The sequence below is a fragment of the Phascolarctos cinereus genome, unplaced genomic scaffold, assembly GCF_003287225.1.
Source record: "Phascolarctos cinereus isolate Bilbo 61053 unplaced genomic scaffold, phaCin_HiC Scaffold_2;HRSCAF=192, whole genome shotgun sequence".
Taxonomy (NCBI): domain Eukaryota; kingdom Metazoa; phylum Chordata; class Mammalia; order Diprotodontia; family Phascolarctidae; genus Phascolarctos; species Phascolarctos cinereus.
In genome coordinates this window covers 7340045-7351475 of record NW_027555625.1, presented here as the reverse complement: position 1 = coordinate 7351475, position 11431 = coordinate 7340045, and the positions used below count along the sequence as shown (strand labels likewise).

The window sequence follows — 11431 nt, the reverse complement described above, 5'->3', positions numbered from 1 at the left end:
GGAAGGTAGGATTGTAGTTAGGACCACAGAGGTCAAGGAGAATGAGGATTGAGAAAAGGCCATTGGATTTGGCAACTAAAAGATCATTAGTTAAATTATGAGACAGCAGTTTTGGTGGAATGAAAAAGATGGAAGCCAGATTATAAGGGGCTAAGAAGAGAAATGAGAAGAGAGAAAGTGAGGCCCCTAGTGTAAACGGTCTTTTCTAGGAGTTTTACAAAGGGTAGAAGAGGTAGAGGATGAAAATTAGCAGGAACAGAAGGGTCAAGTTTGTTGTTTTTGAGGATGGAGAGACATGGGCATGTTTATAGGCAGCAGGAAATGAACCATGGGAGATGAATAGAGGTTGACAGGGGAGGCAATCTGTTGGAGAACACAGGATGAGATGGGATCAGGAGAACAGGCAGAGTTGTTAGCCTGGGTCAGGAGTGAGGCCACCTCTTCATGTGAGACAGGGGTGAGACAGGAGAGGGGGCAGACAGCACCTGAGTGATTGGAGATGAGGAAGAGGGGAGAAGAGTGTGCTCTCACAGCAAATGACCTCAATTTTTTTTCTGTAAAACATGAGGGTTAGGGTTCTCAGCTGAGAGAGGCAGGGAGAAGAAGCCACGGGAGGTTTGAGGAGGGATAAGGTTTAGAAAAGCCACTGTAGAGACTAGGAGAGGTAGCAGATAAAGGACATAAGAGTAGGATTGCTAGCAGCAGTTAGGGTCCAGGGGTGGTCATGTAACATTGAGATAATAGTTTTAACTGAATGGTGGGGTGCAGATCGAAAAGGATGTGAAGTCAATGAAAGGTGAGCAAATGCATGCCAGGAGGGAGGATGATCCCAGGAATCTGGGAGAGGATAAAAATCATTTGAATGAATGGCAGGGTCTAGTAAAGGCCTTTTCTTGTTTGGGAGAGGCCTGGGCTTGTCTGTGGAGGTGTCAGTGATAAAAACTGGTATTAGATGGTGCTTCAAGGTTTGCAAGGTGCCTCACAAACTTTGTCTCATTTCAGGATAACCCATGCTATCATTACACCCACTTTACATATGGAGAAACTGGGGCTCAGAGAGTCATAAAGAAAGTAAACACCAGAGGCAGGATTCGAATTTAGATCTTCTTGCCTCTAGGTCGAAGTCTAATCACTAAAATATTACAGCTTCCTCCCAAAACAATGAGATATTGATGACCAAGGGGTGAGGGCGGGAGGTAAGTGGAGGGTTTCTCTTGGGCCAGGAGCTGGAACAAAAGAAAAGAATGGGGTCTGAAGCTTTGAGATGTGTTACCTGAGCCAGGGGCTAGGCTCAATGGGGAAACCCGCAAGAACTACCCAGGTCAGGTGGCTTTCTCAGAAGCAGGAGATGCAGCATGAGACCTGCTCCCTCCCTCCCTCTCTGTCTCTCCAGGGAATCTCTGTAACTTGTTACACTGTAACTTGCAGCCCTATAAATATGTTACTTTGTAACTTAGCCGAAGTGCTGGGAGCACGAGGGGTTAAGTGACTTGCCCAGGGTCATACCACCTATTGTAATCAAAGCCAGTACCTGGGGCCAGGTGTTCCTCACCCTGAGGTCTGCCCCAGGCCTCCATAATAGGCCCCTTCCCCTCTCCTCTAGAATCTCCTTCTCTGGTTCAGTCTTCGTGTCACCCTAAAAGCCTCTTGTGGGAACAAAAGCTTCCCGAAAGTAGGGATGGTTTTATCCACCGAATGTGTATCACCGGTGGTCTGTCAAGAAGCATCTATTAGCCGCTTACCATATACCAATCATACAAACACAAGCAAAGACACCCCCCCCCAGAAGATTACATTCTATAGGGAGAAGACCGCACAAAAGGAGGGTGTGGTATCTGCCCTGGATGTGGTCCCGGCTCCCCCCAACCCCGAGGTTGGGAGGGAAAAGGCAGCGGGAGTACGTGGCCAGTTTCCAAAAGGCCTGGCACTTAGTAGGCGCTCAACCACGAGCCTTCCGGAGCCGTGGGCGGGGCCAGGCCTCTCCGAGCTTTCTCCCCGCCTCGCCCAAGCGGCAGCACCGAGGCAGAGGGGAAAACAGGAAATCAGGTCGCCATGCCGACCCTAAGTTTCTTAGTTCTGTAAAATGGGGGCAGGAGCTGTTGCCCAGTGCTCGAAGGCCAAGTCGTGCGGCCAGGAAGATCACGCGAATGTCCGAGGCGGGATTCGATTCCACGTTTGCCCTTGGTCCCGGCTCCCACTGGACAACCTCCCCGAACCGCGGGAAGACATAACTCACGCGGCCGCAGCGCTCCGCCCTCCCCAAGAGCCGCGCAGGCGCACTGGACCTGACCGCCATGGAAGGCCCGCCCCCTCATCGCGCAGGCGCACTAGGGCCGGGCGAGGGCTCCCAGAGTAGACAGCGCTAAGATGGCGGCCTTCTCAGGTGCGTACGTGGGGGTCGAGGGAGCGGCCGGCGGACCGTAGGGGCGGAAGGAGGGCAGACTGGTCCTCGCGAGGTGGTGGGCACGTCGGGCAGGCGAGCCGCCCGAGACTTGGGTCCGGCTTCGGCCTGCGCCGGGCTCTTTCCCCCATCCTTCCCTCTCTCTCGGTCACTCCTGGGGCCGCGTCCCCACCCCCAGCTCCCCACAGTCCCCCGGCTCCCCTGTCACCACGCCCCTCCCCCACCGGTGCCTGTGCCCCCTGCCGGCATGCGCGCGCGCTCCCCGTCCCTTCTGCGCATGCGTTCCGCTCTTCCGTTTTCCCCCCCCGACACGTCATAGGCCCAGTGCTAGCCTATCCTCGCGCGCTGGCGGGGCGGGGGCGAGGCCTCGGGGAGCGGGACGTCACTCCTGGTCTGTTAGAAGCGTCCCGGCTTCGAGTCCTCGCTCTGACCCCCGACCTCCCGGTGACCCGAGATGTGGCCCCAGGAAACCTCTACCTTTCTTCCCAGGGCCCCTAGGCTTCTCCAGGCCTCAATTTCCTCAAGTGTAAACGCCCCAGGACGTGCAGCCAGTGAAGCTTCGCGCTGTATAGAAGCTTTATAAATGCTGCGTAGACGGCTGTTAGCTTTGTGCTGAGGGGAAAGGGCGCCTTAGAGTTAAACCGGGGTGGGGGTGGGGGCCTGGCTGGAGCGGCCCTGGGGTGGGGAGGACCCCCCCAGCTCCCGTCGCCCCCCCATTGAGGAGGGGGCGTGGCATCGCGTGGCTGGGCCTCGGGGTATCTTTGTCCGTCCCTCCAGCCCCTCCTCGGCCAGATGCCCAGCGGCCCCCCCTCCCCCGGGTGGATGGGGAGCGGCCTTACCTCCACCGCCCCAAATGGCTTTCCTTCACATATGCTGAGCTGGGGGGAGGTCTTCTTGGTGTCATGACATCGACATAATTAGACCGCAGTATAACACACCGGGCAGTGAGGACCGTGCCAAGCGGGTTGGAGGCGGAGCCCGGTGGCGTTCCTGTCCTTCCTTTTTGTCCCCTCCAAGCGGCAGGTCCCGATCTCTGTGCTCGGGGGGGCTTTGCCTCTCCTAAAGTAAGCGCTTAAGAAACGTGTAGGTCCTTGGTAAGTCACTCTGCGTCTCATAGGGAAAGGGGGGGATACGTCCGATGTCTCTTAGAGTGGTTGTGAGGAATTCACTTTGTGAATTGTAAAATGCTCCTTAATGTGATTTAGTGGTATTACCTGTCTCCTGGGAATACTGGAAGGAGAACACAAAAAAGCCCTCCATAAGCAAGCAGGGTCTTCGGTTATCCCCTTGTTTATCCAGGTTAAGAGCTTTCTGAACAAGGCACATTTTCTTCCAGATACTATAATTTTCTGCTTTTAACTGAATGAACGTGCTTGTAGACCCATTTAGCCCACATCTCTTGAGGCTACCGGTTCTAGAAAAATAAAATTAGAATTTGGAAGCTAGCAGGGCTCTGAGATGCTGTCTGGTGTAACTGCTCCAATTTATAAATGAGGAAACTGAGGCTTGAAGGGGTTAAGGGATTTGTCCAAAGCTTGGGCTCTTAACCTGGGGCTGTGCACTTGCTTTTTAAAAAATAATTAACAGCTGCATTTTGTTATGATTGGTTTCCTTTGTAATCCCTATATGTTAATGCATTTAAAAACATTATTCCTAGGACCCATGGGCTTCATCTGACCACCAAAGGGGGCCAGGACACCAAAAAGTTAAGAACCCCCGGCCTGAGGCTACGCAGCTAGTTTTGGGCTGAACTGGGATTTGAAGCAAGGTGTTTTGACTCCTGGCCCTTTCTCTTTTCATTCTACTAGATTTCCACACTTAACAGATGTCTTGTAATAGGGGTGAAGTCAAAGAAAGTGAGGTTGGAGATCCTCCATCATAAGGAAGCCTTTGCGCTAGGTCCTTTCTGACCAAAGAAGATGGCATGGGGGGGAACAGAATTGTCAGAAGCAGCCAAACACACTTCCATATTGTTTGGAGATAGGAGATCTAGAACAAAATTTTAATGAAATAAGTTACCAACAATGGGGTAAAAAATCTTAGTGAATGGTGAAGCAGGAATATTTTCTGCAAGGGAAGGCTCCAACAGGGGCAGTGATTGAGAAGGTGTAGCCACTGAACCTAGAGGCCTGGTCAAAGTTGAGTGGGTGTTGCACAGGTCCACTGTTTTAGAGCTGATGAAAGGAAAGGGTGTCCCAGCATTTTAGTGAGCATTTGTGAAGGGAACAGATAGGTTCAAAGAAGATACTATCCAGAGACCACAATGTCACCAAAGAATAGTGCTTTGTCCCCCTTGCTCTCCAAGCAGTGTGATTTAGAAAAAGTTTGCAACCCTCAACTGATTTTGCTAAGTGGTAGAAGTAATTTGTAACATTCTGTATTTACTTTGTAGTGGGAATAACCCTTTTATCTAGGAGTTCACATTTCAGAACAGATGATAAGGTGAATTTAAATTTCAGGAACAAGGATCAGAGAGGTTCAAGAGTGGAAGGGGTCTTGGACATCCTGTTGTCAACTCCCTCAGTTCACAGAAAAGTCCCAGAGCAGTGACTTACCCAGGGTCACCTAGACTCTGAGGGGCAGAACAAGCTGTGGGTCTTGTCCCTCAGATGCCAAGTGGAGGGCCCTTCCCACTGTGCCATACTGAAAGGGTTCTCTGAGAACTTGGATCGCCTTTGTGAGAAACAGTGCTGGACTACTTTCTTTTTCCACACCAGCTAATTTATTTTAAACAAGTGTTTTATTGATGTTGTTTGCTTTCATATTGCACTCCTTTCTGGCTGTGTGCTCTCCATGTCCCACAGTCCACATGGGCTTTCCAGCTGTCTTAATTCTTTCCTCCCCTCTCGGCCTGCAGCAGAGGTCTTTCATGGGGACTCAGGACCATTCGAGCCACATGTGATCCCCCCCCTCCTGTGTAGATTTTTATGTCAGCCCCTGGTGAGCACAGTGACTGGATTTGTGGTTCTGTAGCTTATTCATGGAGGGTAAAAGCACCCATCCCCAGGCCTCCAGTTTGAATAGATGGAACTTTTAAGAAAGAATGAGTTCATTTTCATTTCCTTGATTAGCTTTTAAACGAATTAATTTATTTTTATTTTTACAGAAATGGGTGTTATGCCTGAGATTGCTCAAGCTGTGGAGGAGATGGATTGGCTGTGAGTATATATTTAGCTTAAACAGTAACTGTCCTTGGCTTGAAAGGCCTGTGAATGACTCTTCACAATCTGCTCTGGCTACTAGTTGTTGCCTAAGTGAAATGCAGCCTTTCCATGATTATTTCAACCAGTGATCGTTTATTTCTGAAGGTTGTAGGGCTTTATATAAATTCAAATAATGCATGTTTCCAGATTGGTAGTTTAAATAGTCTTTGGGACAACTTTTTAATATGTCTTAAATTGATGTGGTTTAAATTAAGTCAAGTTACTCTCAGGATTAATTTTTATTTTATCTGTTTCACACTAAGTTTTTTCATGATTTGGTTCTTTCTAGCCTCCCAACTGATATCCAGGCTGAGTCCATCCCATTGATTCTAGGAGGAGGTGATGTGCTTATGGTATGTTGAACATGGTACTCTTTTAAAATTACCTTTAGGTTTCAAAGTAAGATTTCTGCCAAAACCCCTCAGTGCTGCATGTCTGGGGTTAGAGGTCTGTGTCCAGCCTCCTGTGTGGTCCATGGCTGGTTCCCTCTTGAGCTCTGTGTATCCCTACACCTCTCTGGGCCGTCCCCTCCTGGGATCGGGCCTGCCCTGGGCCCTCAGCCCGCCTTCGCAGGGTCAGGTCTCCAGTGTGTGCAGGGCTGTTAGCGCCTCTTCCTAGCAGCCCTACCTGGCGACCCGGGCTACTTCCTTCCCCAGCCCTGGTCAGTCACCCGGCTGGGCTGAGAAGTGCTTCTCCCCATCCCTTGGACAGCTTGTGCCCCGCCCCAGGGGCATCTATTTGTTCCCAGTTCTGTGAAGCTACAGAAAGTTATGCTGTATAAATAACGGGGGTCTGTCGGGGGCCAGGCCATAGGGTGTGGACATTGGGGTCACTTTGCGGCACAGTTATGGATGCTTTACCTGCCCCGCCGGCCACTGGTGAGCAGCTGTCCATTCCGCCTCCAGCCTAAGACGGGCTACAGATCCCTAGATGTCATTCAGCAACATGACATGTGCCTGAGAGTCCTTGGCAGCATTTTCTGGGCTCCCTTATGGCGTCCCGACTTGAATCACCAGGAGTGGCCCACAGTGGGTTCCAGGTTTGTCCAGTGAGGGCTGGCTCCCTGGGCAGATTGCTCCCCATCTCTTTGGTCTCCTCCTTCAGCCCAGTTTTCAGCTCCTTCGGTGCCTTTCTTGTCTTCCTGTGACCCTTGGCAGACAGTCCCCCTCCTACTCATCCTCACCCCCATGGCTGCAAACAAACATTCTTTCCATCTCACCTGCCAAATGGTCACCTGGCACATTGGGGACCTGCACTGTGAGGGAGCCAGGCACTTTCTGAGGCAGCTGGTTCCCCTTGGGAATAGCTCCTTACATTACACCCACATCTGCCTCGGCAGCTTCTGCCCACAGCTGCTCAGTCTCTTCTCTGGGCCAAGCTGGACAGCACCAATCTCTTGTCTGTGAAAGCCTTCCAGACACTTGGGGGCATTTGTCATATCCTTCCCTTGGCTAAACAGCATTAGTTTCTTCAACAGTCCTTCTGTATATGGCTTGACTGGACCTTCAGAGACAGTCCCTGGGAGGAGCCAGGCCACTCACCTTTGAAATCCAGAAACACCCCTCCTCCATCCTCAGCTTCCCAGCCCTTTCCCAGGGGATCACCCACTCCTCCCACCCCTCTCCCTCTGGCTTTGAGAACTGAGATCAAAGCCCTGCCACCGTAGCCTCTGGATAGGGCTTAGCAGGGCACTCAACGCCCCTGTGACTTCCCAGACCCCAGATGGAGGCCCCTTCCCTGCCTTCTATTGGGGATTAGGAGAAGCAGAAATAAGAATGACTTCAAAGTGAAAGTAGCCAGCAGTCTGTACTAATCAGGGCTAATAGGGAGCTGTGAGTGTTATAAATGTTAGTTTAATGGTAGCCATTAATTGCTGATCTGAACTATAAACGATTTATCTCCCTTGCAGGCCGCAGAAACAGGAAGTGGAAAGACTGGTGTAAGTAATAAAATGAACTGTTTATGCAATGCTATGTAATTGAATTCTGAAGGGGTTTTCAGTAGCTACTTCATTGGTGTATTTGAAGTATTTTAGTTTTCGGAGGAAATTAGTGTGAACCTCATTTTCTTAACCAAGGGGACGGAGGTGGTTTGTTGCCAGAAATTACTCAATTAGAATCCTTTGAAATTGAGTACTGGGTGGGATTTTTAAAGAAAATGCCTCAGTGTGTTTTGGGGTGAGGCATTTGGATCTTTTCTTTGAGGGGAATTTGCCTTACGTAAACATTCAGTTTTTATCCCCTTTGACCTCTTGGGATTTGACACTAAAAAAGTTTTGCAAGTGGAAGTCACTTATTGCCTTCAGCCTAACAACAAACATTTACTAAGCATTTGCCAGGCCCTTTAGGGGGATATAAAGAAAGGGAAAAGATGACCCCGCCCCAAAGGAGCTCAGTCTAGTGGGGGAGACGGCAAGCACTCAGCCAGCTTCAGACAGGGGGAGACAGGACAGAGGAGGGCAGGCACAGGAATTGGGAGAGGCCAGGGAAGGCTTCCTGGGGAAGAGGGGCTTCTGGTGGGGCCTGAAGGAAGCTGGGAAGGGGAAGAGGTTCCATCTGGCACAGGCAGATCATCTTATTCAAGGAACAGCCAGAGGGCCAGTGGCACAGGATCACAGGGTGTTGGGGGGTGGGGGTGGGGGGCTAATGAGGTAGAAAGAGAATGCAAAGGAGGGGGGGCAGGGCAGAGATCTGTGAGGAAAGGCTTTTTGTATTTGCTCCTAGAGGCAATAGGGAGCCACCTGAGGAGGGGGGTGTCACAGACCTGCTTTTGGGAAAATTGCCTGAGGTGGTTGAATGGAGGGTGGGTTGGAGTGAGGAGAGACCTGAGGCAGGCAGACCCCCCCAGCAGCTACTGCCAGAGTCCAGGCGTGAGGTGACGAGGGCCTGCTGCACCAGGGTGGGGGCAGGGTCCAAGGAGAGAAGGGCGTGCATCAGAGAGATGTTGCAAAGGCAGAATCTACACACCTCGACAGTTTGGATCTGGGGGATGAGCGAGCGTGAGGAGCCCAGGGTGACTCCTAGGTTGGGAGCCTGAGGGACTGGAAGGATAGGGGTGCCCTCCACAACCCTAATAGGAAGGGAGAAGGTGGGAGGGTTCAGGGGGAAAGGTCATGAGTTTAGTTTTGGATAATTGAGTTTCGGGTGTGTACTGGACGTCCAGTTGGAGATGGGATATTGGAGATCAGCAGACAGCTTGGGGCAAAATAGACAGATTTGAGTATCAGCCACTTAGAGATGGTCATTAAATCCATGGCAGCTGATGAGATCCCCAAGCTTAGAGGGAGAAGAGAAGAGGGCCAAGGACAGAGCCCCAGGGAACGTGTAGGGTTAGATGCTGTGATATTCCTGCAGGAGGATCCAGCAAAGGAGGCAGAGGAGGAGCCTTCAGAGAGGGAGGAGGAGAGTCAGGAGAAACAGAAGGGGAGTGTCCTGGAAACGCAGAGGGACGAGAGTGTCCAACAGTGTCAGAGGCTGCAGAGAGAGAGGTCCAGGAGAATGAGGGCTGAGAAAAGGCTTGAGGATGTGGCCACTGAGAGATCAGCGGTCACTTTGGAGAGGAGAATGTTGGTACAATGAGGAGGTCACAAGCCACATTGTAAGAGAGTAAGAGGAGAGAAAGTGGAGGCCCCTAGTGTAGACAGCCTATTCAAGGAGTTTAGCCATAAAAGAGGCGAAAGATACAGGATAATAGTGGGGATTAGATGGACAAACTGAAGATTTTTTTTTAATCGGGGGAGATATGGGCATGTTTGTGGGTGGGGGGAATGAGCCAGGAGTCAAGGAGACAGTGAAGATAAATGAGAGAGGAGGAATGACAGAGGTGGCAAACAGGATCTCCTGAACAAGTCTGAGGGCAGCCTCTTCACAGGAGACAGAAGAAGGAGGAGACGAGGAAGAAAGGAGAAGAGGGAGGGCAGGAATGGCCTCTTCACTGAGAGGGTGGGTGGGTGGGGGGACCCATGGGAGGTTTGAGGAGGGATGGGAAGGTTTGGAAGAGCTACTGTGGACAAGGGAGGTATATAGAGCAGGACTAGCCAGCAGCAGTGAGGGCCCAGGTGAAATTATGTAACATCGATTTGTAGCGAACCCAATGGTTGCGTGACTCTCTCCACCTTTGTTCCATAGCACATGTGTAGGAGTGAAGGCTGCAAGATGGGAGTGATCCTGTCTCAAGGCTAAACTTGGCAAGAACCCATGGGTAGACAGGACAGTGTAGGGTTTGCTAAAGGGTCCATGTGGGGAGAGGAGGAGAGTGTGACTAGAGCTGGGGAGATGGCCCAGGAGAGACCAAGGGGTCAAGGGGTTGTGATTCTAAGCAGGAGAGTAGGACTGTTAAGGGAAGTCAGAGGGAGAGGTCACAGTCAAGGAAGAGATTTCAGGGTGACGGCAGGATGGAGGTGGCTGAGGGGCCTGGAGAAGTAATGAAGTACAGACTGGCAGGCCCTGGGTCCATCATTTCCCCGTTCGTCTTGTTCCTCCATCCTTCATTCGGGTCGGGTTTGGTCATGTGATGTTAGCTGGCCGGTCAGACAGACACTCTGTAGGTCTTCTGATTGGTCGCCTCTGTGCGCCCCCTCTTGGGTCACATGCTTCCAGCCCTTGCTGGGCCTTGGTAAGCAGCATCTCTTCCTTCTCCAGGCTTTCAGTATCCCGGTCATCCAGATAGTGTATGAAACCCTGAAAGACCAGCAGGAGGGCAAGAAAGGGAAGACCACCGTGAAAACCGGGGCTGCAGGTATGCTAGGATATGGACGGTTTTCTTGTCATCAAGTGAACTTTATGAACATTTGAGGGACTTTGGGGTTTGTTCTGCAAATATTTTAGTGGTGGTGATTGTTCATTGAGTGTGCAGCAGATTGATGAAGGTTTGAGAAGAGCTCACCGTTACATTGTGAGGTGCAGAGCCACGCTGTGGGCTGGGTTGAATTTCATCGGACTAATGTTTTTGCAGCACCTGTTGTGCGTGGGAGCTCAGCGCTGGCTAGTGGGGGGTTCTATGCTGACACCCCTCAGCACAGAATATTGACAATCCAAAGAGAATATACCGTTTTCCTGACATTTCAGTTAGGGTGTGGATGGCATGCCTGGGTTTCACTGCTTCAGAATCTCATGCATTCCTTTTGCTCATACAGAATGGAGGGGAGCCTAAGCCAGAAAAACCTCTTCTGGTGCTTGGGCACCAACCAACCGGGAGACCTTGGGCAAGTCAGTGTATGTCTCCTGGCTCCAGGTGTCCTTATTGTTAAAGGAGAAGATTGCAGTGATCTCTGAAGGCCTCTTTTCAGCTAAGCCTTTGGCGGTTTTTAGGATGTAGTTTAGGCTCCTGCCATATCTTGAGTATTTTCTTGAATGATATAACCTATCATTATAACAAACAAATGATATATGAAGAGAGATTATATATCGGTACATCTTGCTTCTTAATTGTTTAAAGCACTGTGATGCCACAGTTTGATAAATGAACTGAAGCTATGACGTCTCTAATGAGGTAGGGCCCTCTGACATGTGGCTTGTCCTAATATCTGGATGTTTCATAAGCTTGGGCTGCCGACCGATGTGGACACATCAGAGCAGGGTCAGAGGAAGGGGACGAGCACCAGGTGATGGGGCTCATAGTGTGGGGAGCTGCTTTTGGAGGGGAAGAAGAGAGGATTTTTTTCAGGGTGTGAAGGACTCTTGGGGAAAGAGTGGAGAGACAGGACTTGTTTTATCTTCCTTTAGAAATCACACCTGTGTCCAAGAAGGAGAAGTTTTAGGGGCTAATTTCAGCTCAACATAAAACAACTTCCTAATACCTTGAGCTGTGCAGTAGTCAAAAAGCTTGT

General features: G+C 50.7%; 1 protein-coding gene across 2 annotated transcripts in view; it reads left to right on the top strand.

Annotated features, from left to right (window-relative positions):
* Positions 1 to 2295: 2295 nt before the first annotated feature.
* The window catches only part of DDX1 (DEAD-box helicase 1), a 28785-nt gene continuing 19649 nt past the window's right edge, over positions 2296 to 11431 (top strand). The window contains exons 1-5 of one of the 2 annotated variants that reach the window (XM_020967418.2): positions 2296 to 2383; positions 5508 to 5559; positions 5894 to 5957; positions 7514 to 7543; positions 10245 to 10341. In XM_020967418.2, the coding sequence (XP_020823077.1) occupies positions 2368 to 2383; positions 5508 to 5559; positions 5894 to 5957; positions 7514 to 7543; positions 10245 to 10341 (259 nt within the window). In that variant the 5' untranslated portion in view covers positions 2296 to 2367. Of the gene's footprint in view, positions 2384 to 3172; positions 3496 to 5507; positions 5560 to 5893; positions 5958 to 7513; positions 7544 to 10244; positions 10342 to 11431 lie in introns of those variants that run through there. The other variant, XM_020967419.2, reaches the window with a different exon arrangement.